This window comes from Cricetulus griseus (assembly GCF_003668045.3).
Source record: "Cricetulus griseus strain 17A/GY chromosome 1 unlocalized genomic scaffold, alternate assembly CriGri-PICRH-1.0 chr1_1, whole genome shotgun sequence".
NCBI classification, from domain to species: Eukaryota; Metazoa; Chordata; class Mammalia; order Rodentia; family Cricetidae; genus Cricetulus; species Cricetulus griseus.
Genome location: NW_023276807.1, coordinates 142,982,593 through 143,010,030, shown reverse-complemented (window position 1 = coordinate 143,010,030; position 27,438 = coordinate 142,982,593). Strand labels below are relative to the sequence as shown.

The following is a 27,438-nucleotide window of genomic DNA, read 5'->3' as shown; positions in this document are numbered from 1 at the left end:
GGCACCAACTCCCTATTTCACAGTTTTGGGGGTCATGAACACTAGATCCTGGATTAAATAAATTAGCCAATTTACATAATGACTTATTCTTGAATTAATTCTTACAACTTACAATGCATTTGTCAAAGTTCCTCTTCACAGTCACCAAAACGTTTCCCAGTGTAGTACTTAGGAAAGAGGCTGGGTCCACATTCTGTGCAGTCCACACATGATGACTCATCTTGACTAACATGTAAAGGGAATTAAAGCTATCAATTTTGTCTCCTAATGCAATTAAGTTGTTCAGTTCTGGTTCAATGCAACGAAATATTTTGATCATCATTTGTCGAATCATATCTTTCCTATTCAGAAAACAAGAAAAATATATAATTAGTATAAACTTCAGGTGAATCCACCTTTACTGTAACTGAAACCGTAGTTTATCGTATAAAAATACAGCTAAAAATTGGTACTACAACTAAAAATGCCAAACTATAATGAACTATTCTATAGCAGTTTAGAATATAAAATCAGCCAATTGTTTGCTTCATTTGTAAAGCTGGGCACTAAACTGTACTTTTCTTCCTTCCTTCCTTCCTTCCTTCCTTCCTTCCTTCCTTCCTTCCTTTCTTTCTTTTTTTTGAGGGAGGAGGAATCACAACTTCTGTTCTTCTTTTTTTTTTTAGATGTGTTGCTTTTTAAAAACATCCAGCATATATGCCTACAGGCCAGAAGAGTGCACCAGATCTCCTTATAGATGGCTGTGAGCCACCATGTGGTTGCAGGGAAATGAACTCAGAACCTCTTGGAAGACCAGCCAGTGCTCTTAACCTCTGAGCCATCTCTCCAGCCCCCAAAACAGTGCTTTTCTATGTCTAAGAAATCCACTACTTTCCACCAGCAAACACTAGCTCTGACTATCCATCTGGGATTACTAGACAGAAGAGCTCATGAGGTCTACAATAGGACCAATAACATGCCCCTAACAAGACAGTGAGCACATGTGATGACTAGTGTTGACTGTCAACTGGACAGGATCCAGAGTCACCCAGGGATAAGCCTCCATGTGTATCTGTGAGAGATTATCTATGCTAGATTGCTTCTGGACATGTGAGTGGGGATGACCTTGATTAGATTAGCTGAGGTGGGAAGATCCACCTACTGTGGGTGGCACCATCCCCTGGTCTGGCTTCTGGATTGTATAAAAAGGAGAAAGTGAGCTAAACACAGGCACTCATTGTTCTCTTCCTGACAACTGATGGAATATGACCAGATGCTCCAAGTCCTTGCTGCCTTGACTTTCCCACCTTACCAGTGGGACAAAATAAAACCTTTGCTTTCATCAGGGCTTTTCATCCTCATAGCAACAGACACACAACTAGGATAACACACAGATCTGTGTGGGTCCCAGTAGGTTATTGAGAATCATGTGGATGTTTCCATGAGAAACACTTCATTTTGCCCCAATTCAAGTTAATTTTTCCTAGAACAAACAATAGATGGTGATAAATACATACTCAGATGAAACAGGCAGCAGTGTGCCGGAACTATGCTGTCGTGTTAATGAGCCACCATCCACGTCATCTGCTTCAGTCTGCAAAAATATTCATATACTTTATATAATGAAAAACCAGTGTAGTAACAAATTTATATACCAAAAACCTGCCATGTTTTAAAACACAAGAAAATACTTCATGGAAAATAGCAATATTTTTATTACTATTAAAGTAACAGATAATATTATACACTGTTTAAGAAAGTTTCATGAAATATGTTCTTAGATTTTAAAAAATTTATTTGGTGCTGTGTGTACCTGCACACAAAGCACCACAGCACATGCACGGAAGGCAGAGGACAGTGTGGTGGAAGCTGTACTTTCAGTTCACTCTTACACGGGCCCAGGAATTGAACTCATGTCATGAGTTTTGCTCAGCAAGCACCTTTACCTACGGACCCACCTCACCAGCCTGTGTTTAGACCCCCTTGGCCACCAAGAATTATTATAGGGTAAAATGTTAGTTATCTTTGTCTGTGTGTACATGTGGTATGGTTGTGAAGAGTAGAGAGAGTGTATAAGGCCAGGAATGTACTCAGATGTAAAGGGAGTTTGGCACAAGATAATAATAAAAAAAATTAAAAAAAAAAAAAAGGAAAAGGAAAACATCCAACAACAACGTTAAAATGAAAACTTGAGCATTGAAAAAATGCTGTGGGGCTCAAAGATAGCTGCGAAGTTAAGAGTATTGGCTGCTCTTCCAAAGGACCCAGGTTGGATTCCCAGCACCCCATGACAGCTCACAACCACCCATAACTTCAGTTGCAGAGCATCCTACACCCTCTTCTGGCTTCCCTGGGTAATGCACATGTGTGGGGCATAGACAGACACACAAACAAACTAATAAAAATGTAAATATATAAATGCTGTCATAAATTCTTTCTGAAGCTGAGTAAGCAAATTTTCCAACACTCCTACTATGACGAACAACAGACTCCCACCAGTAATGAATTTCTCACTCTTCAGTATATACTCAGCTTTGTATACGTTGGCTGCCTGCAGCATAACTTTTTGAGATGACTCTTATTTGAACTGTGGTTTTGAGTTCTTCAAAATATTCTAGAAATTCTCTCATTTTGTCCTCTTGTGCTCATGCCCTGAAGGCATGGTGAGGAGGAACTTCCCCATTCACATTACAGAAGAGGAGACTGGGTATCAGGGCACCAGCTACAGTGCCTAGCTGTTTAATTGCAAGGCCACGAGACAAAATCGGACTCAAAGCTGATGTCCCCATCTCCCGCCTGCATAGCATTATCTCTTAAGTTGTATGTTCATTTGGAAACACTAAAATATTAAAATTGGTAGGCTTTCTGGTTTTTTAGATCTTACACTCTGTATCCCAGGCTAGCCTGGAAGTCATGCAATCCTCCCATCTAAGCTTCCCAAGTGCTTAAATTATAGACACGAGCTACCATATCCTATTTAAAATCCCTTTTTGAATGATGTTGTCTACAGAACAAAGGCAGACATTTCCTCTCTTGTTAATTTAGAGGCTGTTGGTTGAAGACATTCTGGAATACTAGAAATCCAAACTCCCAACACTTTGCTGTTTGCAGTAGACTGTGAATAACAAGAATACTTAAAGATGGATTTATTGCAAATTTTTCCTTTGCTGTGTGGATACTAAAATTGTGAACACAATAATAGTAACTAGGTTGATGTTACAGACTATAAATACTGTCCAAATAAATGGAAGCCATACCATTGATGCAGATGACATGTTTTGATGTTGCTGTAGTTTGAAAAATTTACTTATGAAGTCCTGTTCTGCCAAACACAGCGGCTCCAGTTCACTCAGCACCTGCTCAAAGATCTGAAGGATGGACACCAAATGACCAGAGGGTTACAGAACTGCCTGGAAGGCTTGAACACACTCCAGTTTAGTTCACTCTTCAACAAGGACACAGATCAAGATATGAATAATTTTCTATGTCTAGAATCCCCCAATATGCCAAAGACAAACTCTCCCAAGATTGATAAGAGTAATTAATATAATACCAAGGTGAAACAGACAAAGAGAAAACTCAGTTACTCAATTCAAATATGGAAGGAGGAAGACAAAACTTTGAAACTTACTCAAGGCATCAAAGCCGACAGTGAAGCTGTTACTCCTTCTTGATTCTGTCATTCCTCAAACAACTTAGGTGTGATTTGCATGTCATATTTGTAACAAGTAAACGTTAATAAAGCTCTTATGTTACTTAATTGATCAATCATATTTTGGTTGCCCTTTTGAATGGGATTTTTTTTTTTCAAATTCAAATCAGAATTGGAAGGACATGGTAACAACTTCTAAGGTGTCCCAAGAGCCTGCATCTCTGAAAACACTTACGGCAATCACAATGCTAGTACCAAGAATCTGTTATTTTACCTTATCAAATTTGGTTCTGTCGGCAACATCGAGGTCAGAGGCAGACATGTTCCCCATATCCAGCAGGGAGGACGACTGGGACCTGCGATTGCCTGAGCTCTGAACGCTCAGTTTATTCAGACTAGAAGTCGATCCAGTGAGTTTCCCAGAGCTTCCATGAAGACCTAAGAAATAACAGAGCTTTGAAACCTGTGTCTCCAGGATAAAAGACCTATGATCTGCCTCAGGGCTATCTTAGAGTCTTGATCTTCTAGGACTCAGATTCTACTACATGGTTTGCAGAACCCTTGACATTCATTAATGCTGGGTCCCACTGCAGACAATGTTATGAATGGGAGGAGAACTACATCTATCTATGGACTAGGATGGAAGGGGCCTTACTGATCAGATAGTCTATGCCCTGCCCCACCCCATCCTAAAGGTAAAGCTGTCTGATGCTGTCTCTAAACTAAAGTAATGAGGCAGGAACAAAGTTGGGGGTCAATGAGTACTGTGCTAATGATACAGCTGACAGAACACTGTAATATTTCTGAAGAAAACCTATACCTGAGTATTAATCATCTCTAAACACCAATCTGGTAAGTTGAACCACATGAAATTATCAATTCTTGACAATTTTTCCTATAAAGATCAGTCATTTATGATTAAACTTAGTAGGTTCCTGACTCTAGATACCTCACTTTTCTGAGTAGGAGACTTGGCTAATAACAGATGCATGAACAAAAACACCCTATGAATCTGATATCCTTAAAATATAACTGAAATGTGATGTCACTAGCCATATAAATAAGACATTTGTGCTTCGGTAGAATTTAGGAATTCATCCTGGCCATGGAGAAAATGAGCAACAGCTCCCACACACTAAGGAATTAATGGTTCATTCTTAGAAGAACATATAAGGTTTAGATTCAGAATATGGACAATAAAACACTTAAACCACTCTTCTTGAACACTGCTCTGTTAACTTGCACTACTTACTAGTGGGCAGGAAAATGAAAGGGAAAATGAAGTTCTAAAAGGAACAATTCAAGCTTTTGCCTCATTATACAAACCATTACCAGATCTCTAAGACTTTTTTCAAGGATTTATTTTTATTCTTATTTTAAATTGTGTGTGTGTGTGTGTGTGTGTGTGTGTGTGTGTGTGTGCATGCATGCATGTGTGCACACTCGTGCATGTGGGTAAGTGCATGTGAGTGCGGGTGCCAGCAAAGCCAGAGGTATGGGATCCCATTGGAGCTGGAGTGGCTGTGAGCGACCTGAGGTGAGTGCTGGTAACTGCACTCAGACACTCTTGAGGGCATTGCATTATGTGCTCTAACTGCTGAGCCATCCCTCCAGGGCCCCTTTAGTAGTACTAGGTATAGCTCTTCTACACACAGCCTGTAATAGAAGTGCAATGTTAAGGTTTTCCATAAATTTCTGACAACAAAGCTTTCACCCCTTGCTGTGTAACTGTAACCACGTCACTTATTTCTTGGATGTACACACAACCACCATGCTGAGTTTCTTTTTCCAATACCTGGCGCTTTGGTGCAATCAACATCTCTGCTATTAATGTTTTTCAAGACAGGTAACTAACATCTAGACATTAACAAACATGCACTGAGGGTGCCTACTAGCACAGTAAGCATACTCACTCTCTGTTTCCTGTTTGACAGCACTTTCTTTTCGAGGCAGTGTAGCTGTGATGGATTAGGTTGCAAGCATCAAAGACAAAGACAAGTTAATAAACTGCAATTTGCACAAACCATGCACAAGAGGCAGTTAAAGCTCTAGTTTAAAAGACACATGCAAAGAACTGTGAGCACTGACTAACGAGAGGTGCAAACACACGTGTAGTTGCTCAGTGACTATTGAGAAAGTATGAGAGCAGTGTTACTAATCCTTTCATGGAGGGCTTCTACTTATGTATTCAGGAAACATGTCAGTGTTTAACCCTCTCCCCCAACCCTTTAAATGTGTGGGACACTTAGATTTAAAAGAATGAATTCACAAGGCTTTGTTTCCTGAGAAAATAAAGCCCAAGTAATTTAATAGAGTGAGGAATGAAGGGGCCACTTTAGACAGTAACAATCTTTTATCTCTTGCAAGACCCTGAAGGAATCTCCACCACACTAATCTTTTACTTTAACTGTTAAAGATTATATAAGTGGGACTTTTAACATAGCTTTAAACTTAAAATCAAATATTACACTGAATTCCTTGGTAACTAGCCTATGAATACAAGACTGGAAGGTTGGAGAACACCAATCAGGAGCTGTGTGTGGAAGAGTAATGCTGAGGGACAAACTGACTATGGAAGTCTGAACTCTTATCAGTCATTTGTCATTTCTTTTATTCTCAAACTCTGCTGTTACACAGTATCTACAGATCACTGTTAGAGCCAATGCTAGGAAACATTCTGAACTCAAACTCCCAGGTTCAGGTGAAATGCAAGAACCAAATCATACAATGGGACTAAAGAATAAACTATAACCTAAAAGCAACTTAGAAACAGAGAGCAATGTGTCACCTAGCATGGTACCAGGTCACACTTGAGGAAAAGGCCCAAGTAGAGCTCTGAACTGGTCATTTCTGTGCTACCCCTGGAATGATTGCTTCGACCACCTAAGCTCAAGGGGATGTAGAATAACAAGTGTAGATATTAAAGTGGTGAACATGGCAGTACAGCGAACAGTTCACTTTTGTGGACACTACTTGCCCGGGGTCCTAAGGTTATTCTGCAGGCTTACCTTCCCAGAACAAAGTATTTTTCAGAGTTCTTTTTCAGCAGACAATCATGACCAGTACTGGCTATTAAGCTATTAATTACAATTTGGAGCTCAAAACATTCTAATTCTTTCTCAGCAGCAGATCTTCATATAAAGTCATAAATATCTTTAAGTAATCTCCAGTAGATGATAAACATACTAAGAGCAGTGGATAGTTCACTACTGCCCTTCCAGTGCAGAACTGTGTTTACTTCTATAATGGACATCTATAAACATTTACGGAATTACTCTTCCACCAAGCCTTCAATCTAGCCTATATTCAACTATCTTTGGGATGAAAAATCTTACTTAGTTTAATTGAGAAACAATAAGATGATTTCAGACACCACTGTAAAGATTTTATAATATTAAACAGGGGCACTATAATCATGTACCTATATATACAAATGTACTAAAATGTCATGTATATTTTACAAACTTCATATATCTCATATATTATATGCCAGACCCACAGCTAAAGCCCAAGAGTAAGCACTACCTTGCCCCCCAGTGACACATCTGTCTTTAAAGTATGCATCTTATTTGAGGAAGGAAAAGCCAGTAAAAATGACTGCCTCATTAAGTACATTTAAAGAATGGATGAATCCATCAAAGTATCAATCCCAGGAGGAAAATCTTATGCTCCTGAGGATATCAAGGTAAATTATTCATCAAAAGAGGGAATAATTTATACAAAGATCTTATATTGGCATTTTTAGACTATTTTGAACTTCTTGAAATCAGGGGTGTTAAAGATAAAATGAACTTTTCAAGAAGGAAGAGGCAACCCCATTCTGATGATGCCAATTAGGTCATGTTCTTCCTTTTACTTGTAAGTAAACTCTTAGCCACATCTGTGACAAAGGACTGCCAGAGCATGTACAAAACAGAAGCTTGTATTTAAAATGATCAACTCGGTATCATTGAAAAGCTAACTTTCCAAACCCGAGGGTTTCAACTTTAATTATAATTGCTGCTAAATTCATTTAAACATAATCTGGATCATTGAAAAAAAATCTCTTGAGAAAAATTTCCATCCTCCTTGATTCAGAATTTGAGTTGTGTGTGTTTAACTTGAATTTTACTTTTAAAATATTAACAAGTCAAATGTTGAGAGATCAACAAACTGCTGTTATTCTCTGAATTTAGTTTGTCTTTTCTTGAAACTGATACTAATTTTCTGTAATGAATTATCACAAATTACTCCTATCCATCAATATTTAATAAATACAGATTTATCCTTTTGTTATGATATTGTTTTAAAATTATAAAAATGCATTCTACACCAATATTATGTAAATTAAAATATTTTAACAAGATAATTTAAGAATTAGGGTAGGAAAAGGCTTAAGCTTTAGGATAATATGATGATAATATAAAGATACTATTGTATTGTATTTAAGTTGTATTTTTATATCATTTATCTTAATGTATATTCAACTTGTTTTCATATACCAAAAAGATATTTCTCAGCATAAAATGGCACACTAACAAGTAATGACGAATATACTTAATGAAAACATTAAACATGAAACTGCATTAATAATATGCTCTTTGCCCAAAACAGGCATAACACATCCACAGTGAAACATCAACAAGGATATAAACACACTGCTGTTTAAGAACAATTAGCCTTTAGGTTGAGTTAGCATTTCTGTTTTCAAAAGCCTATTGTCCCAAGAGAGTGTTCTACAAAATGTAAGCATATTAACAGACAAATCCAAAGCACTTCAAATTCTAGACCATAGTAATTAATAGAACAACTCAAAATTAGTGACATCTAAGGGCAGTCTTCTCTGTCCCAAAGAACAGATGGCAGCAGGATGCAGCAATATTCAATGCTGCTGTCTGCTTCCTGCCATTGCTTAGGGCACAGGCTCTTTTCAACAGTCAATGCTAAGCTCAGTGTTCTAAAGGGACTCCACAGACACCGAGGAGTGCACCATGTAGCCCCTTAAGGCCAGGTTTGGACTTGAATAGGCACAGAACTCCATCCAAAGAGAACTCCAGAGATGGGTACATGCAAGAGCAGAACGTGGCCTCAGCACATCCTTTCTTAGCTTGATACTTTCATTGGCTATTCTTTCAAATAGTGTTTGTCCCTTTAAACGGTAGGGAATACAAGAGCAATATAAAGCCCCAAATATATTGCTCTAGAAAAATAAGGTACAATCACAAGGGAGATGCTGGTGACATAAACACTTTCGCTAAATTCAAAGCCAGTGAGAAGTAAGAAGCCAGGAATAACTTTCGGTTTTCTCTGTGGAAAGCAATGACTTGCCCCCACCTGTAAATATCTTTGGGGAATCAGAAACCACACTCAGCAGCAGCCTCCTGTCTAATCCCTTCTCTACCAGGGTGCACTTCACCTTTTCACCTGTGCTTTCCTTAGCAACAGTGACCCCTAATCACAGCACACATGTCCAGCTGCTGCTGGACTGATACATTTCATAATTTTAGCTTGTAAAAAACATACTGACAAGTAACATTTCTTTTCAAATACACTTTCTTTGAAACACCTGTAAATCAAATATATTAGCTAGCCCTCTACTTTCTTTAATTCTATTGTGTTTCTCCCACCTTGTTTAAAAGCCTTGGAGTTACTATTCAGTAAGTGAGATTACTTCAAAATGAGACACTGAGCCCACAGCTAGGCTTACCAAACTTCTTGCTTTCTTTAGTGGTACCAGTCATCTTGATCTTTGCAACTTCAAAGAAATCTTTGATTTCTCTTTCATATAGTCGGGATAAGTAATCCATGTAATTCTTAAAATAAATGGAATATGCAATTATTAGTAAACTAACAATTTTCTCCTTAATCTTTCCCTTAAATCCTTCATGCTTATAAAACCTTAGTGTGTTTCAGAGAATATAAAAATTAGGCTATTTTCTCTCTTGAAAATGTAACAAAGCAGAACAAATAGGCAGCGTATCATTATAATTTACGGAAACGTCAAGTCAAACAATCACACTTATATTTCCACTTTTACTATTACCTTGGTACATTTTCACTGTGACTGCAGCCACTCTGGCCAGGATATGTGAGCCAGAGCAGCTGAGCTTCTCCTGGTGCACTGTAATGGTGGCTCCATGTTCTAGTGTGGGCACACCACAATCTAGTAATTGAGTTCCCTAACAAAGGACACTGAGGCCATTTCATGTTATTATGACAGACAGTGTCACAGTGAGATTTCTGGTTCCTTGAAAATTTCCTAGGGGAGGGTTATGGAGTTGAAGAGTACAGGAATCTTCATGAGGCTGATGCCACTTCATTTTGAAGGCCTCTGGGGATCCTTACACCTCTCCCTCCACACTGCCATGTTGCCCAGCAGTGCCAATGCCAATGAAGGAGATCTTCTGATTCACTGACCCATGCCAGCCTTGGATGTAATCTCAAAGGTCAGAATTTGATAAGTATATATGGAACACAATTTTCAAAATAATTTTTCTGAAAACAGATTTGATTAATTGAGCCATAAGTGAAAACATCTATTATTTAGCATAAGGACTAATTTTTTAATCACACCTGTCTATCCTTACATGAAATACTCTATGTCCCTGTAAGCCCTCTTCAGTAGTAGACAGGTCCTAAATTAAATGGTATTAGAAAGTTTAGCTAAATTTAAAGAAACCCACAGTAGAATAATTACTCCCAGTTATTCTTCTAAACTTAGGGCAGAATTTTAGCTTCAAGATTCTTTACCTTAAATTAATCTAACATTTTATATAGAGCAGGCTCTATAACAATAGTTAGATCAAACATACTTTAGGTCTGCCCCCTTTCAATAGATAGACTGTATCTGTAAGAAGAGTCACTCAACTGAGCAGTTATTTCCTATGATCCTTGTATTAATTCAAAAGCACATACAAATTAAATTATACCACAAATTTAGTTCCTTTTAACACCTGACTGGAAATTTATCTTGTGTTTAAATACTGTTGTCCCAGGCAGTCTTTTTAGTTTTGCTTTGTGCTGACTGTAAGTTGTCTTCCAGTGATCTCTTATGTTAGCGTGTTTTTAACACAACCAGGCACATTCCTCAAATGTGAAAAAGATTGATAATACACTGATCATCACAGTGTGGACTCTGCCTATTCATAAGCATGGAAGGACTTTCCATCATAAAAATATGCAATGCTTCATGAATATACAACTATGCATGCATGGGGTCTTGCTAATCTGTGTTATTCCAATTTTAGTATATGTGCTGCTGAACTGGGCACTGGCACTTAGATGGAGATATGTCTGAGAAATCTACAAGACTGCCAGTCTCAGATTGTTATAGCAGAGCAAAGCTCAGATGTTCCTAATCACAAGGGAAGGACCTCCTACATGCTCAACCCAGAAACACAGACAAGATGGTGGAACCCCTGGGAGAGAGGGAGCCCGAGCAAATGATGACATGACCAATGCCCCTGTCTTTCATAGGCACTAACTTCATAAACAAAAACTAAGGTCTAGAGTCAGCCTGAGTACAGCTGGGAGTGATGCCGAAGAATAACTCCTCATCCCTCAAGAATCTGGAATAGGCTTTTCCTATTTATTCTGCCAAGTGTGCCCTGTGTACACCCAACCAAGTGCCAAAAGAAACATGGGCTTGCTTGTTCGTTTATTTGGGTTCTTTTTGCTGTTATTCTTATTTTTTTCTTCCTATTTAAACAAAATTCCTGATTTTTTTTTACAATATTTCAGCAACTCAATTGGCTATATAAGGCGCACCCATGCATGCATGTGTGTGTCTACATCGTTACAAAAGCTCAAACCTATGGACCAAGTAACATTCTTGGGAAATAAGTCAATTTCACTTAAAAACTTCATTAGTACTGTCATTCAAAATTACCATCTTGTAGGGGAAAAAACCCTCTGAGCAGAATAAGCCAAAGTCACCACTAGGTTGGCACTCACCTTATTTCTTCACTTTAAATTACATTCATGAATACTGCATAATATGTAAAGACAAGATAAGAATACTCTGAGAACACAATTAGACAAAAAGCTTATTGATTACTTATTTGAATAGTCACTAGGGAACAAAGTACTTGTTGGCATGGAACTCTTAAGAAGATGTATTCAATTATTTAAAGTATGAATCTCCTAAAACTTCAAAAGGGAAAAAAATTGAGTATTATAAATATTTTCACTTAACACACCTCCAAATCAGAATTCTGTGAGATGAAATCAAACGGAATAACACAACAGAAGAACTGCATAACACTAAAAAAGACTCATTCTGAGAAATAAAAATAAACATACCTATATTTGCAAGCCAGATCAGATGCACATAGACACTTCAGGGCTAAAAATTTGTTTTGGAAGCATTTTAAAATTGTTTTTGTGCACTCACAATGTTTGTGTGTTTATATAGGGGCAGGGTGGGTAGAGGCTGAGAGTGGGAAAGGCAGGTGGAAGTCAGAAGATAACTTGTTTTCTCCTTCCACCATGTGGGTCCTGGGAATTGAATTCAGGCTGTTAAGATGGGGCAGCAGGCAAACCTTACTAGCCGAACTGTCTCACCAGCCCTTGGAAGGCATTTTTAATTATGGTTTGAAAATACAGTTGAGTGGTGGTGGCACACGCCTTTTGTCCCAGCACTCAGGAAGCAGAGGCAGGCAGATATCTGTGAGATTGAGGCCTGCCTGGTCTACAAAATTACACAGAGAAACCTTGTCTCTGAAAAAAAGAAAAGAAAAAGAAAATACATTTTACCAGATTTATCTTCCTTTTTTAAAAATCTCAGTTTATGATGATAAGTCCCCGTTGGTGAAGACCACGCTTACATATCTCATTGAACATGGTTAAGTACAGCTGATACCTAAGTAGAGCCTTCACACCTACTGACTTGTATGCATGGTACTGGAAAATACTCTGCACACTACCAGCTACAAACCCTGCAATCTACTGCCTGCATGATATACTGGTGCAATGATGGCACAAATATTGTGGGAGTAACCAACAACCCCGCTTGGATTTAAGGCCCATTTCAAGAGATGGAACCCATGCTGCACACTGCTTGGGTGGCCAAGAATATGAGACTAGATAGGCCATGAGCTTATGGGAAAACCAAATACTATTGTTCTACTAAAGGAACACAGCAATAAAATGACTCCAATGACATTCTGCCTTGTTTGGCCCCTATCAGAGAAGCGTCCTCTAATAGTAGAGCAGAACTAACACAGAGACCCACAACTGAATAATGTACATAGAATGAGAGGCCATGGAACACTCGATTTTAAATGGGATGTCTTCATCAAACCCCTCCCCTCAGGGCTGAAGAGAGCTATGCAAGGAGAGGAAGACGAAGGAATTTAAGAGCCAGAGACGATGATGACTCCAAGAAAACAAGGCCTTCTATTCCCAACAGGACTAGCACAGAAATAAATTCACAAAGACTGTGGCAGTATGCACAGGGCCCACATAGGTCCAAGCCAGTTGGGGTCCCAGCTGAAAGGGGGAAGTGGACATGAGCCCCCAACCTAACCCAGAAGCTAACACCAAACTGACACATGGTTGCAAAGGAAAATTTAGTTGTCTCCAATTATGTCTCACTGGGTATATTAACCACACTAAGGGTAGGCCCCATGTCCAGGGATAGATAGCTAATATAAAATGAACTCAATGGACCTTTTTTTGTCTCATATTGCTTTGTTTGAGCATTTTTTTTTTTTTGTCCTACTGGTCTTTTGCTTATATACTATGCTTTCCAATTTTGTGTTTTCCTAAGTTGTGTGTGTGTGTGTGTGTGTGTGTGTGTGTGTGTGTATCTGTTCCTTTTTTTTCTTTTCTTAAAAATTCTGGGTTTTTGTTTTGTTTCTTCCTGTATTTTCTTTTCCCCAAAGAGAGAAAGGAAGGATGTGGAGGTAGTTGGGTGAGTGGGTGGGGAGAATTTGGGAAGAGTTGGGGAAGGGGAAATGGCAACCACAATATATTACATGAAAAACATTGTTTTTCATTAACAAAAAAGAAAGTGCTGAGGAACAGACCAAGTTTTAAAGGGTAACCACCAAGTGAAAATACATACATAGATACACACACACACACACACACACACACACACACACACACACACACACACACACACACACACGTCAAAATGGTACTTAGCTCAGATAAGCTGAAAACAAGCAAGTTAAGCAGACTAGATTTAACTATCTGCCCTTTCTCCAGCAAAGCCCAGTCAGCTATACAAACTGTAAAAACAAAACAAAACAAAAAAAACAAAAACAAACAAACAAAAAAAACGAGACAAAACAAAGCCAACCAACCAACCAAACAATAACAACAAACAAAAAACAAAAACCTAAAAACTGTAACAGAAAATCAGAGAAAGAGGAAGGGTCTGATGAGAGCACAATGGGGTGGGTGGGTGGGTGGGGCTCAACAACTCAGTGTTTTTTTTTTCAGTTCCTGAGGGAAGTAAAATAGGAAGAATCTGAACTAATTCAAAACCAGAAAGAAACCTACAAGGAAGAAGATGTGAGAAGTGAATTGGGAGGAGAAAAAAGTGAGCAAAAAAAACATCAAAACAACAACAAAAACCCCACCACCAACAACAAAAACAAAACAAAACGACTCAGTTTAGTTTAGAAACAGAGGGTGTTAGAATTCTAAAAAGTTGTGAGCTTGAGAGAAAGACATCAGCGACAGAGTTCAAGGGGAGGGAGTTTTATTAAGGGAAAAGGATTGTAAAAAGGGAAAGGGGGGGAGAGTGGTCTCTGGGGACAGGAACAGCAGGAGAGAGGAAAGAAAGGCAGAGATGGGGGGGCACGGACAGACAGAGGGAGAGAAAGAAGAGAGAAAGAGATGAGAGGTGGGCAGGGCTCTTTTAAAAGGGTATGTAGTGAATAGGCACAGGTGGTGCTCTTAGTGGCAGCAGCTGAGGGGGTGTATCCTGTCAGAACTCCAAAAGCAGGCCAGTATAAATGCCTGCATACTATCAAAGGGAGTCAGATTTTAATTCAAATGGGCAGAGGTACTTCAAAGAGAAAACATGTGGACTGATAGTAAAGAATGTGCTGCCATAAAGTATTAACCTCAGTGCATGGCTAGGAACATAACCCACCTCTTTCTTGGCTTCTCTACCTATCCCTCTATATCCCCTAAAGCACAAATTGATGGCAGCTGCCAGGAATTGCTTTATTTTTTTTTTAATGAAAGATTTCAATATTCTTATTCCACAAGGACAAAACCCCTCTCTTATTTCAATTCCAGGATATCTTTTAGTGCTCTACTATACACATAATTATTAAATTACTAAAACAACTTAATATATTATTTCAATATTTTATTTTTCAGCTCTCAATTCACAAAATCTTAAAGATAAAACAAATTTAAATGTTTCTCATAATTTAAACTGCTCTCTCAATTGGGCCTATCCAGAATACTATTCGCTATTAATATGTCTGAGGTGGTGACAATTCTGTCTCTTTTTAAATGGATAATGATGTCTAATTTCTAAAGGTGATGCATAAATGCCAGAGACCACTGGCTTTTGCTACACTAGCTTCCTGGTGGTGTTATTAAGCCCAAGGTAGATGGCATCATTCTATTTCATAACACCACTGCTCTTCCCTCTCCAATGATATATATCACACACAGTAAGACCAGCCTGGAGCAATGGTTTAAAATCTCCACACCTGTCAGCCTACAGTCTCCAGTACACAGTGCTGCACTCACTCCTGGCTCATTCTCAAGAACACTGGGCATGCTCTGCTTCATGCTCCTGCTGTGACAGGAGATGCTCACTGCTCACCCCTCACTTATCTCCAATATCACCTTCTCATGACTTGGTCTCTCCATTGTATTTGAAATTAGACCCCTCTGGAAACACTGGTGCCTCCTGAATTTTCTCCAGAGCACCCATGGTAATTTTTCCATATGCACAGCTAACTTGTTAGACTCCAGGTGCCCAGCATAGTAGAACATTTTCTTAATAAACAGATGCTTTGTTGTTTTATTAAAAATAGATGTATTTATTTAGGTGTATTTTTCCTATATTCATTTCTGTGCATCATGTGCATGCCTGGTTCCTTTTTATCTAAGTAAATAATTGAGCACATAGAAATTCAATTATCTTTTGCTTTGTCAAAAACATACTTCAGTGTTTCAAACTTAAGGAACTAAACATACAATCTAAGACTATACTGTAGACCCAGTGAGTGAGTGATATCAAATCCATACCTTTGTTAGTCCCTCATATTTTCCATAATCTGTACTCTTTAGCCACTCCATCAGCTTGGCATATCGGAGCAAGTCTCTATGAAATGGATGATGATTGGGTAGAGTCAGTTCAACAGAGTGCTGAGCAAGAGTTGAACTCTGATCATGACCCTGGATTGAGTAAATAAGTAAGTAAATATGATGGAAAATTCAAGAGAATGTGGTTACAAAAGAAAATTCTACGTAATAATCAAGTATAGCCATGTAATACCAAGCAAATACCAGAAAAATGGAAACCAAGTACTTACTTGTCTATTTTTATCATCCTGTGTACCCATAGAATACTACCACAATTAATATTCACAAGAATGCATAGGTGGCACTGTGACAAAGCGTCGCTCACTTCATCTTTCAAATGAGAGAGTTGTATAAAGCTTTCCTCTCTACATCACTTTACAACATACTAAGCAATTTAACTTCTTGATACAGACTGTCTTAAGAAACATGCCAATGGGAGCCATCCAAAGCAAACTGTCCACTTTAATAAGATTCCCAGGAGGAGCTATATTTTTTTCAACAGATAAAAATATATAAGATATGAAATTTTATAGCTAGTAAGGACAATAGATGGTTATATCTTGGATTTCTCATGATAATCCTTAATAACAATGTTAATTCCAATTTTTCCATTAAAGTGATGTGCTAGACAAACTTTAACACATATGACTATTTTAAACCTTGACAATTTTATGTAAATGCATTAATAATAAACAGTTACATCAAGTGTCTTGACTTTTGCTTTAGAAAAGATATAAACTGCTAGATTATTAGCTTATTAACCCTATTTTCTAGAAGAACCCAAAGCTCAGGGCATAAAGTAACTTGCCCAGGTCACACAGGAGGGAAACCATAACTGGAATCTTGGTAACCAAGTCTAATTCAAACAAAAGCATTTAACCAGAATCCAAACCTGCAACTGCTGTCTAGCTGTTAGTGTGTGGAGATGAGTGTAACACCTTGTTGGACAATTTAGCTCTTTCTCCCTATTTAGTCAACATCTGTGACAAAGCTTAAAGCCAGTGCCCAAGAGATGATGAAGTTGCAAGATCAGACTGCCCTTGAAACTTTCAACCAAGCAAGCAAAGGCCAACACAAGCCACATTTACTTGAAGTCACTTTAATTCATTTGAGAGTTGCCTAGTCAGAGACTGTTTCAGTATTTTATGGAAACCATTAAATTTACAAAAGCTGCTGAATCAGGGAGAAGAGTTGGATAATTCATCTCTTGGTAAAGTCACCTAAATGTATACAGTAATAGTTGAAATACAATAGTTCAATAAGCACCCTGAGTTTAAAGAATTAAAGTTATTTTAATTCGAAAGATTTATCACTTCTACATGCTTTATTATGTATATCACTGTTCTGTCTCGACTTCTATAGTTTTCAAGGTTTATATACCATTACATTACAGAACAGGTATACAGAATTGCACGTGGAAAACAAAGGAGTCAGGCCGGGCGTTGGTGGCACACACCTTTAATCCCAGTACTGGGGAGTCAGAGGCAGGCGGATCTCTGTGAGTTCGAGGCCAGCCTGGTCTCCAGAGCAAGTGCCAGGATAGGCTCCAAAGCTACACAGAGAAACCCTGTCTCAAAAAACCAAAACCAAACCAAACCAAACCAAAACAAAAACAAACAAACAAACAAACAAAAAACTGAAGGAGTCCATAGATGCTACACTTCCAGGTTCAACAATGCCTCCCGGTGCCTCTTATCCATTGTGCTGATAGAGAAGAGCGTCTCCTGCTTCACAAGACACAAAATCATGTTTTCTACAACTATTTACTCAGTCTATTATACAAGTGAAGTTACATTATTTCAGGTTGAGAAAGCTTTTAAATCATTAAAAATCTCTTCTGGAAAGTGGAAGAATTAATTATTAACAGTTGTGTGGAGGCCCTTGAAGTTTACAAACTGAGAAACCAGTATTTCACATATCGGCTATCATTCCTTTAATTATTATTGTCAAGATAGACTCAATGTTACTAAAAGATTTAATTTAGGTAAAATGGTTCCACAATAAGGATAGAAAATTGCAAAAAGTTCCTTAATTCAATCAGTATTATAAAAATTATCACATGCAAAACACTAAGTATAAAGAAATTTGTTGTTCATATGCTTAAAAGCGTTAAGCATTTTTAAAAATTTCTTTTATACATAATAATAGTTTACCAGCAACTACAGACAGTGCTCACTGCTGAGGTACTTCTAATACATAAATCTGAATCCTTACCCTAATCTTGTAATATACTTCTCATCTAAGAAAATGGCAACTCTATGATTAATGTAATTCACGGGGTATTCAAATTAAGGAACATTATAAAAACTTGGTGAGCTACAAAATTTCACCAACACATATATATTATATATTATAACTTTTATTTTGAAACAGGGTCTCCCTATGCAGTAAGGACCTGGACCTCTCTATGTAGATCAGGCTGGCCTCAAACTCATAGAAATCTGCTTGCCTCTGCTTCCCAAGTGCTGGGATTAAAGGTGTGTGCCACCACATCCAGCTAGATACTAGAACTTTCAATAAACAGTAGCAAGGTGTACCTTATGAGAGCCAAACACTAGTTTAAGTGAAGCAGATACTTTTATTATCTGCCATTAAATGAGGCAATAAAAATGGGAAGTGGCAGATGTGTACCATCACATGCTAGTCAAAGCCTCCCAGGCATTTTTTTCCCCCTGTCTGGACTAGAAATCTCCATGTTCTTTAGCCCCTTTGCCAGTGACCTGATGATCAAGTTCAACAAAGAGACAATCTCTTTCTTGCACTTGAGACATTCTTTTCCACCTTTGGCAACACATTACAGGCTGTTGCAACATTCTATTTTTAAACATGCATCACTCACATGTTAACAGTACATGTTAGATTTTCAGAAATGGGAAGCATTCATTTTAAACAAAGCCATTAGTTTACAAGGCAAAGAAGCAAACAAAATGAATAACTGCACATTATAGTCAATAGTTAAGGACTCAAAAAACCCACTGTTTGTTGACTGACATTTTTGATGCCATCCACACATGTGGATAACATCACTGCCAACATCATTAAACACAATAAGCTAAGAAAAATGGGAGTTTCCTATGTGACTTTTCAGTTGACCTCCTTCTTTATACTTTGCAGGTCGGTGAGGGAGTCTGCCCTGATTTCCCCTTCTCATGTTCAGTGAGGTGGTCTTCCTTTATATTTGCACAGCACCATCATCACAGCTGCCATTCCCAAGAGTGTCCATCTGTCTCCCTTCCCTAGTCTTTGAGCTTCTCACGGACAGAGAAGCGTTTATTTCAAAGCAATGTCTAATAGGTACCTCACCACCAACAAGCAATTACTAAAAAATCAAGGAAATGAGAAACAGAGAAAGGCAAGCAGAATGAGGTTAAGTGCCTTTGTGGCAAAATGGGACATTTCAAAACTATTACAAATAAAGTTAATTGGTAGCTTAATCAGTAAGTTAAGCTGTAAGCATAAAAATTCTGCTGCTAACTTTAGCAAATGTCATATAAATATGAAAAAAAAATCAGAGAAGCTTGAGCCAGTTTGATGTACTCACAGGAACCGAAAGAAAGTAGGACCTGCTATAGAGCTGAAGGAGGGCCTGAGTAAACTAGGTGGGAATAAAATACAATAAAGACAACTGTTTTAGAATACTGCAAAGAGAAACCAATGTTTTCATAGAGCACGTATTGATTAATAAGATTTCTCCTTATTTTTTCTGTTCAATATGTCTAAAAAAGTAAAAGACAAAAGAACCTAACAAGAACCTACGTATATTAACTATTAAAATACCTTCTGTTCAAATCCCTGTAAGGGGACCTTGGCATTTTAAAATATTGTTGCCTTGTTGTTAACTATAACATTTACTGCCATAAAAAGAACATAGGACTGAATCAACTGAAATTCACAGTTAAGCTAGTTGCTTCCTTACATGTACACAATGTATTCAACCACATAGAACCTATGAAACATTGAAAATAATGTGTTAAGTCTGATTGTCACCTCCACACACTGAAAATTACAAGTGAAACCACAGTAAACACAGACCTGTCAACTTTATATGTAATTAATGAATGTAGCTATCTATTTGATTCCTAGAATCAGTTTCAGCTAAAAGGAACTTGACATCTGTGTGAAGCGTTACCTGGAGTCCAAAGTATCTCTCTGAGGAACTATACACAGATTTCAAAATCTTAAAACCATAGAAATGTATGAAGGATTTATTCCCAAATGAATTCATTAAAATTTTTGTGGGAATTTAGGTTCAGGGCAACATACAAATGGCCTATGGAAACATGTCAGCTACTAGTAAATTACCTGTTGAACAAAAACATTGTTGAGATGACTGGCCAGTCTCCGGGCAAAGTGCTCCCTCAAGTCACTGAAGCGCTGCTGCTGCTGCTTGACGGCCAGGAGTATGTCGTGGCCTGCATCAGAACAACAGTCCTCACTGACACAGTAAGGGCAAGCAAAGATTCCCTCCATGTTTAACAAGAAATGCCACACCACAGTGTGCACGTGAGGGTCAGAGGACAGTTCTGTGGAGTCCATTCTCAGCTGTCACCTGTACGTGAGCTCCAGTAACCCATCTTGGGTTACCAAGTTGCACAGCAACTTGGGGATATGCCTGGTAATGTTTTAATAGGTCCTCTAGCTGATTTGAACTCACATTCAAGTTTTAGAACCACTGCCTAAAAAAAAAAAAAAAAAAAAAAACGTGTCTTCTCTGACACATCTTAATAGTACTTGTGCTTGTTTCTAATAAAAAAGATCCAAAGATCTTGTAGGGCAGTAAGATGGATCTGCAGGTAAAGGTACTTGCCACACAAACCAGGTGAGCTGAAGTCAAGCCCCAGAACCCCTGTAAAGGTGGAAGAAGAGAAGTGAATCTACAAAGATATCCTCTGACCTGAATGTGTTACACATAGTAGTGTAACACATCCATGTGTGCACATGCATAAACTAATAAATAACATATTTTTAAATAAGATTATGGTGAGAGCATGGCATGGTGGAGCCTGCCTGCATTCTCAGCACTTGGGAAACAGGGGGATTGTGGTTTTGAGGGCAGCCTAGGCTATGTAGTGAGATGTTAACCCTCAAACTAAACAAAATAAAAACTAGACAGATCATAACACTAAACACATGAAGGTAAAGATGCTAGAGTCAAAGAAGGTCAATTAGAAGGAACTGAAATGAAAAGGTTCTTAGTGTTAATAGAAACTTGTTGGGGAATCTGTGAAACTAATTTGTATAGCCAGTAAAGTAACCCTAAATTACTTAGCCCAAGTTATTTCTACTGAGTTGCAGTGTTAGCCTGAGCTCTTGGTCAGATTTCATCACGGCTACTGAACACACCTGGTCGAAGAGCGACATTCATGCACTGCAGAAGGGCGTCGGCAGCATTGGTGCAGGCCTCAATGCCTCTGGAAGAAGCAAGGTCTCCTTCCTGAAGGGCCTTTATGTGACCTTTGGCCAAGTCCATGTGGTTCTGGAATACATTCAAACACACCCCTTGCAAATGTAATTGTGGGAAAAATACAGGCAAGGCGCTATTCAACCCTACCACCCAGTCTGTAATTTCTTTAAATCCTGGTCCCACAAGTATTATAAGTGAGTCTCACACACATCATGACTAGCCTTCCTGTGTTTGCTCTGCTGGTAACTTATGAAATGCTCACCACGAGGAACTCTATCTCGGACAGCAGCTTCACATTATTCGTGTTGCTGAGGTGAATCAGGTGGTTGCTTTCAGAGATCTGATCCATTTGCTCTTTCACACTTTGGAGCATTTCCTCATAACTGCTCAGTTTCAGTTCAATCTGATCCACCTCCTTCAGGGCCTCATCCAGCAACTGCATCAGGATATTCACTTGTTTTTCAGAGGCCATGATTGACTGAATGTTAGCCTGAAATGTGAAAGGAAAATATAACGGTGTGTGCTGCTTAAATGTGGAGAGGTGCAAAGGTGAACTCCTGCCAGATCTCTGCATCCAGTCAATCAGCTTCCCCTTCCTTTTCTCCATAGGGCCTAGTGAAGGCTCAATTGCCTCTGGATTAAGGTTTGAGACCATGCCTCAGAAACTATGCAGGGATGTCAGAGGGCTCTATTCTAAAGCCCTTTCCCCTTCCCACCTTACTGACTCAGCTCCCTTTGGTAAATGATTCGCTTTGCTTATTTCACCTGCATTCCTCTTGTTGTAATTGGTACTTATCGGGTTTTGCTGTTGTTGTTTTATTTTTTACAAACAACGAAAATGCTACTCTTTGGTAATGAACTATTCAGAGGCTAGGGGAATTAACCCCTAAGATGGTTCTTCTACCATTGCATATTAAGAACATTCCAAAATCTAAAACCTTAGCCTTATGTCTTCACTAGAAATGGTTTTTATCATGTGCATGTGTGTGTATATGTGACGTATGGATACACGATTGCATGTGTGTGTACAAGTGATGTGTAATTGCTCTCTCCCTTATTATTGAGACAAGGTCTCTTACTTGAACCTAGAGCTCCCTGGTTTGCCTAGTCTAGTCAGCTTGTCCCAGAAACCCCCATATCTGACTCACAAGCATTGGGACTACAGAAGAATTACTATGCCAACCAAGTCTTTACTTGGGTTCTGGGGATCTGAACTCTGGTCCTTAACCTTTCGAGCCAAGTGTTTTAGCTACTGAGCCATCTCCTTAGCACCTGGTTCTCTCTTCTAAACAAGAAGAGTAGAGCATGGTGACAGGTGACAACAAGCTTACAAATACAGCAGTGATCACACTGTAAAAGCTGAAGCGCTAAGGCAGAAAACACAAACATCGCCAGGCTTTGCAATCTACCACACACCACTCATTCAGAGCTCATGAGGGATTCTTACCCCATCTAGCACCTGCAGCTCTCTGGACAACTTCTCTGCAAAGGCTTCAGCATTAGAGATCGCGCACTCACAGCCTTCCATCATTATTTCAATATCCTGCTCTTCTCTTGCATTTAACTCCTGGTACTCATCTACTGCTTCTTCATCCCCTCCTGTCACACTCTGATTTTCTCCACTTGGAACAGATTCTTAAAGAAGGTAAAAATGTAAGGAAGGAAAGTCATCAAAAAATGAGAAGAACTTTAACATGCTACTTAAAGTGATAGCTAGTTAAGATCGATTATAAAAGCACAGGACACATTTAGTGGTTGAAGGATAGAAAATAATCATTCAGAAAATATGAAAAAAGGTCATACAGTGTTACTGAAGTGAGGACCAACAGAAAGCATGCAGTCTAGTATGCTTACTGACTTACAAGGGTTAAAAGGAGCTTTAGTCAAAATCTCTCAAAACATTCCACTAAAATAGACAGCACGAAGAAGTGAACCTAATTTCTCTTTTCCCCACCAGAGATGGCTGTTGCTCTAACAAAACAGTGATGATGAACTATGAATATGGAAAACAGTTCCTTTCTTACTGGGTAGCATTTCCCCTTGTTTTTACTATGTGCATCTTTCTTCATCATACACATACATCCCTTTCAAATAACTTTTAATTGAAGTGAGAGGCATGTATATTATCCACAAGAAATTGTGAATATTCAAAATATTGACTGTATTTTCTATTTTTTGTTATTGTTTAGAAACTTCACATGCATAGCTAAAACAGCTAAAGATAGACTACAGCAATTTCCTTAGTAACGCTAATGAGAGAACAACAAAGTGATTTGAAATTATAAAACTGCTGGGGGCTGGAGAGATGGCTCAGAGGTTAAGAGCACTGACTGCTCTTCCAGAGGTCCTGAGTTCAATTCCCAGCAACCACATGGTGGCTCACAACCATCCATTATGAGATCTGGTGCCCTCTTCTGGTGTGCAGATATACATGGAAGCAGAATGTTGTATACATAATAAATAAATAAAATCTTAAAAAAAAAAAAAACTGCACATAGTTTCCATGCTTCCAGAAAAATGTCAAGAGGCCAAGTCTGAAGTGCTGTCTAGATCCACACCTCTCATTTTGGGGAAAGGAACACATATAGTGTGTGAGCATTTTATACAGTGTCTGAGTTTGAGAGAGGTAAAATGAAAAAACACTGTTAGCCCTAGCTACAGCTCTAAAGAAAGCTACTGATTTTCTAGCCTGACTGGACAGGAATTAAATCACAAGGTCTGGATGCTCTTAGTGTTTGTTCTTTTACATGAAAATGAAAACTCTCACTCAGCATTGAAATCTATTTATTTGTCTCAGAATAAAATGCTGCTAATTCCAAGTGAGACAGTATTGACTCTGAAAAAGATAGTAAGACAGATTTAGTTATATCCCGCGGATGGAGGAGTGTGTGTGTGTGTGTGGGGGGGTGTTAAAACTTTTGGTACATGCAATTTACAGATTACATTACAGAAATGTTTCTAGAGAGGCACTGCCATGTTCCTTGTCTTTTCGGGGAGGCCATTTCGTTCATTGTGCAAATGCAAAACTATCAGCTGTAACTCCTTGTTAACCACTAGAGGGCAGGGAACACCTAAATCATCCATGTACTGGAGTGCCTTACACTAACATTTCAAATAAACAAGCGTTTTAAGTCATCAAAACTACTTTGGTAGTATTTTCTTCTCCTCAAACATTCCTTTGGGAGCTAATAATGAATAGTACTATTACTTTTATTACTCTATGGATTTTGTAATAAATTTATCCTTGTATACAACTCCATAAAATATGCAACCAATAGTATACAACAGGGGCAAGTAACATATACACATGGAATAGAGTAAGAAGAACAGGGTTACGCACCTTCTGTAACTTTAGGCAGTTCTGGAGAGTAAAAGGTACGAGAAAAGCAGAGGAAAGTAAGCAGAGAATATTAGCTGGGTAGAAAATAGTGTACAGATTTAAAACTTTTAACTACTACCCATATCTCATTTGAACTTCATGCGGAACATGGGTTCTAAGGGCATTGCCAAAACCAGCCACAGTGGACAGATTCCTAAGAAGCTGAACTTCATGCTTGTTTTTCTTCTTCGCTGTGTAAAAGTGTCCTTCTGTATCTCCTCTCAGTCTGTCAGAAACAGTACTGACTAGTCCTTGAAGAAGAAAACTGGGAAACTAAATCATTTCCTGGGGAGTATTTTTAGGTCAGTTGTGACTCATGCATTTAGTGTAGTTATTTTCACTCCAAGTCCAAAGCTTTCCAGGACACTCCTTCACAAAGGATTAGTCACAAAACACTGTTTCAAAGAATACGACTGAGGTAAGAAACAAACAAAGGAGACAGCAATGCAAGCAGGCATTCAAAGGTTCGAGTGGAAGATTATTTAACAATCTAGCTGCAAGTCAAAAGAAAAAAATAGAAAACAGAACTTCCCTCTCCATCTCTAAAACTCCAATGTTCAATTGTCATTTATTAGAAACTATGAAAGTTGCTGCTGCCTCTGCTACATGAACGGTTACAATAGCATCAACTTACTTGGGTGACTATTTAGCTCTTCACATAAGGTGGTAATGAGGTTCCCTCCACCCCAAAATTATCCAAAACCTAGAGACATTTACTAATTATACATGTCAGCATATTAGGAATAAATAACATCTGGAAACACATAATATTTGAAAACAGAATGGCAAGCTTTTCAATGAGTGACTGACTTATGAGAGTATTCTTGCCTCAATTGGTAACACGCAAAACAAAAATCTCCAAAGTCATTCAAAGAAAATGAATCTGTAATTGAAGGTAAGAAAAATTCCTAGGGAGTCCACACACCCTGCAGTCAGACACTAGTGATATGGCAGCGCCTTGATGCTCCTAACCTAGGCCAGTGTCTCAGTGGGAAGAGGTTTAGGTGTGGGGGCTGCTCAGATCTGCCAGATATAAATATCTGCCAGTTCTAAGCATCAAGGCCAGAGAGTAGAACTGCTGGGAAAGAATCATCTACTTGAAAGGAGAAAAGTCTATAGCTAAATAAAACAAAAGAGGCAAGTGGCCAGATAAATGGTTTGCTTCAAACTATATCATAAATTATTGAACACTGGGCCAGAGAATAGCTTGGTGGTTATAGAACCTTGCCTGGTGACCCAAATGCAATCCCTGGAAACCATATAAAGATGAAAGGGAGAACTCCACAACTTTGTCCTCTGACCTCCACACAGGTGCCATGGGATGCACATGTTCTCCTCCCAATAAACACATAAATGAAGTTTTAAGGCGGACATGATGGCTCACTGGGAAAGTTAGGCAGGAGGCCTAGCCTCGAGAGTTCAAAGTCAGCCTGGAATTTACTACACAGTGAATTGTAAACTAGCCTGGGCTTCATAGCGAGATCCTGTCTCAAAACAATAAAAGACCAGTTTTCTTCTTTGGGATAGAGAGTACTATACTAACTGCATCCATGGGCAATTCAGAACCATTTCCATATACTGCTTACACCCTTAGGAAAGAAATCCTTTCAAAGAATGTAATCTTTCTGAACATTCTAATACTTCAGAGAAGAGGTTGTCCTGAGACACAGAACAACAGTCCATAGGAACATTTGCAAAGGCAGATAACTCACAAATACCCTCATTAACCTCTTGTCTAAGGATTCCATGCTGCTAAGAAGAAATGAGATTTACGGAGCATTTACTATAAACCTGGGATATTTATAATAACTGTAGGTAGATACTATCATCATCTCTACTTTAGAAACAATGGGAACTGCCAGAATTTAAACTCGGGCAGTATAAGGCCAGAACTGTACTAGTTATTACTATGTCCATGGTAGGCAAGAAAGTAGTGCTGTGGGGACATTTATCCCACAGCTGTTTAAAATAAGAAAGGGCAGGAACCATAATAAACACATAATGGCATAGCCAGACAATGGAATACTCTGATGCTAAAAAATGTTTGGAGTAAGTATTTAGTAACATAATAAATGTTTGGGCTGAATTCATATATGAAAAAAAAAGAACGCTAGGAAACAAAAGTGTAAATTTCTCTATAAGAAAATTATTTAAGTATTCATAGAAAAAAGCCTAGAAGAATAATACACCAAAATTTTAACAGCAGTTATCTCCTAGGAATATCTTTATAATTGGGCATTTTTTTAAGTATTGAGATTGAATCCAGTGTCTCTGCACATGCCAGGCAAGTGCTCTACCAATAAACTGCATTTCTAGCCATCAGTGTTTATTTTTAGACAGTCTCACTAAGTTGTCCAAAAGCCTCACTCTGGAGCTGAGGCAGGTCTTGAACTTGCAATCCTTCTGCCTTAACCTCCCAAGTAGCTGGGATTATTGGCTTGTGCCACCAAGTCCAGGCTTATGAGTGACTTTATTTTTTAATTTTTTTTTTCCCTTTGGTTTTTCGAGACAGGGTTTCTCTGTGTAGCTTTTGGGCTTATCCTGGCACTTGCTCTGGAGACTAGGCTGGCTTCGAACTCACAGAGAATCCACCTGCCTCTGCCTCCTGAGTGAGTACTGGGATTAAAGGTGTGCGCCACCAACACCCGGCTACTTTTTAAATTTAATATACCAAAATCCTATAATGTACACTCATAACGTCTTCACTAAGAAAAATTACTTTGAAATTTTTTATGACATATTGTGAAGTAAATTCAGTATCCT

At 38.5% G+C, this 27,438-nt stretch overlaps 1 protein-coding gene across 2 annotated transcripts in view; it reads right to left on the bottom strand.

Moving 5' to 3' along the window:
- The window catches only part of Exoc1 (exocyst complex component 1), a 45,243-nt gene that overhangs the window by 7,289 nt on the left and 10,516 nt on the right, over positions 1 to 27,438 (bottom strand). For both annotated transcript variants that reach the window (XM_027390927.2, XM_027390928.2), the window contains exons 5-14: positions 22,744 to 22,931; positions 21,559 to 21,786; positions 21,236 to 21,368; positions 20,195 to 20,304; positions 15,836 to 15,985; positions 9,318 to 9,423; positions 3,906 to 4,069; positions 3,237 to 3,347; positions 1,497 to 1,573; positions 113 to 341 (exon numbers count right to left, since the gene is read on the bottom strand). In XM_027390927.2, the coding sequence (XP_027246728.1) occupies positions 113 to 341; positions 1,497 to 1,573; positions 3,237 to 3,347; positions 3,906 to 4,069; positions 9,318 to 9,423; positions 15,836 to 15,985; positions 20,195 to 20,304; positions 21,236 to 21,368; positions 21,559 to 21,786; positions 22,744 to 22,931 (1,496 nt within the window). The remainder of the gene's footprint in view (positions 1 to 112; positions 342 to 1,496; positions 1,574 to 3,236; positions 3,348 to 3,905; positions 4,070 to 9,317; positions 9,424 to 15,835; positions 15,986 to 20,194; positions 20,305 to 21,235; positions 21,369 to 21,558; positions 21,787 to 22,743; positions 22,932 to 27,438) is intronic.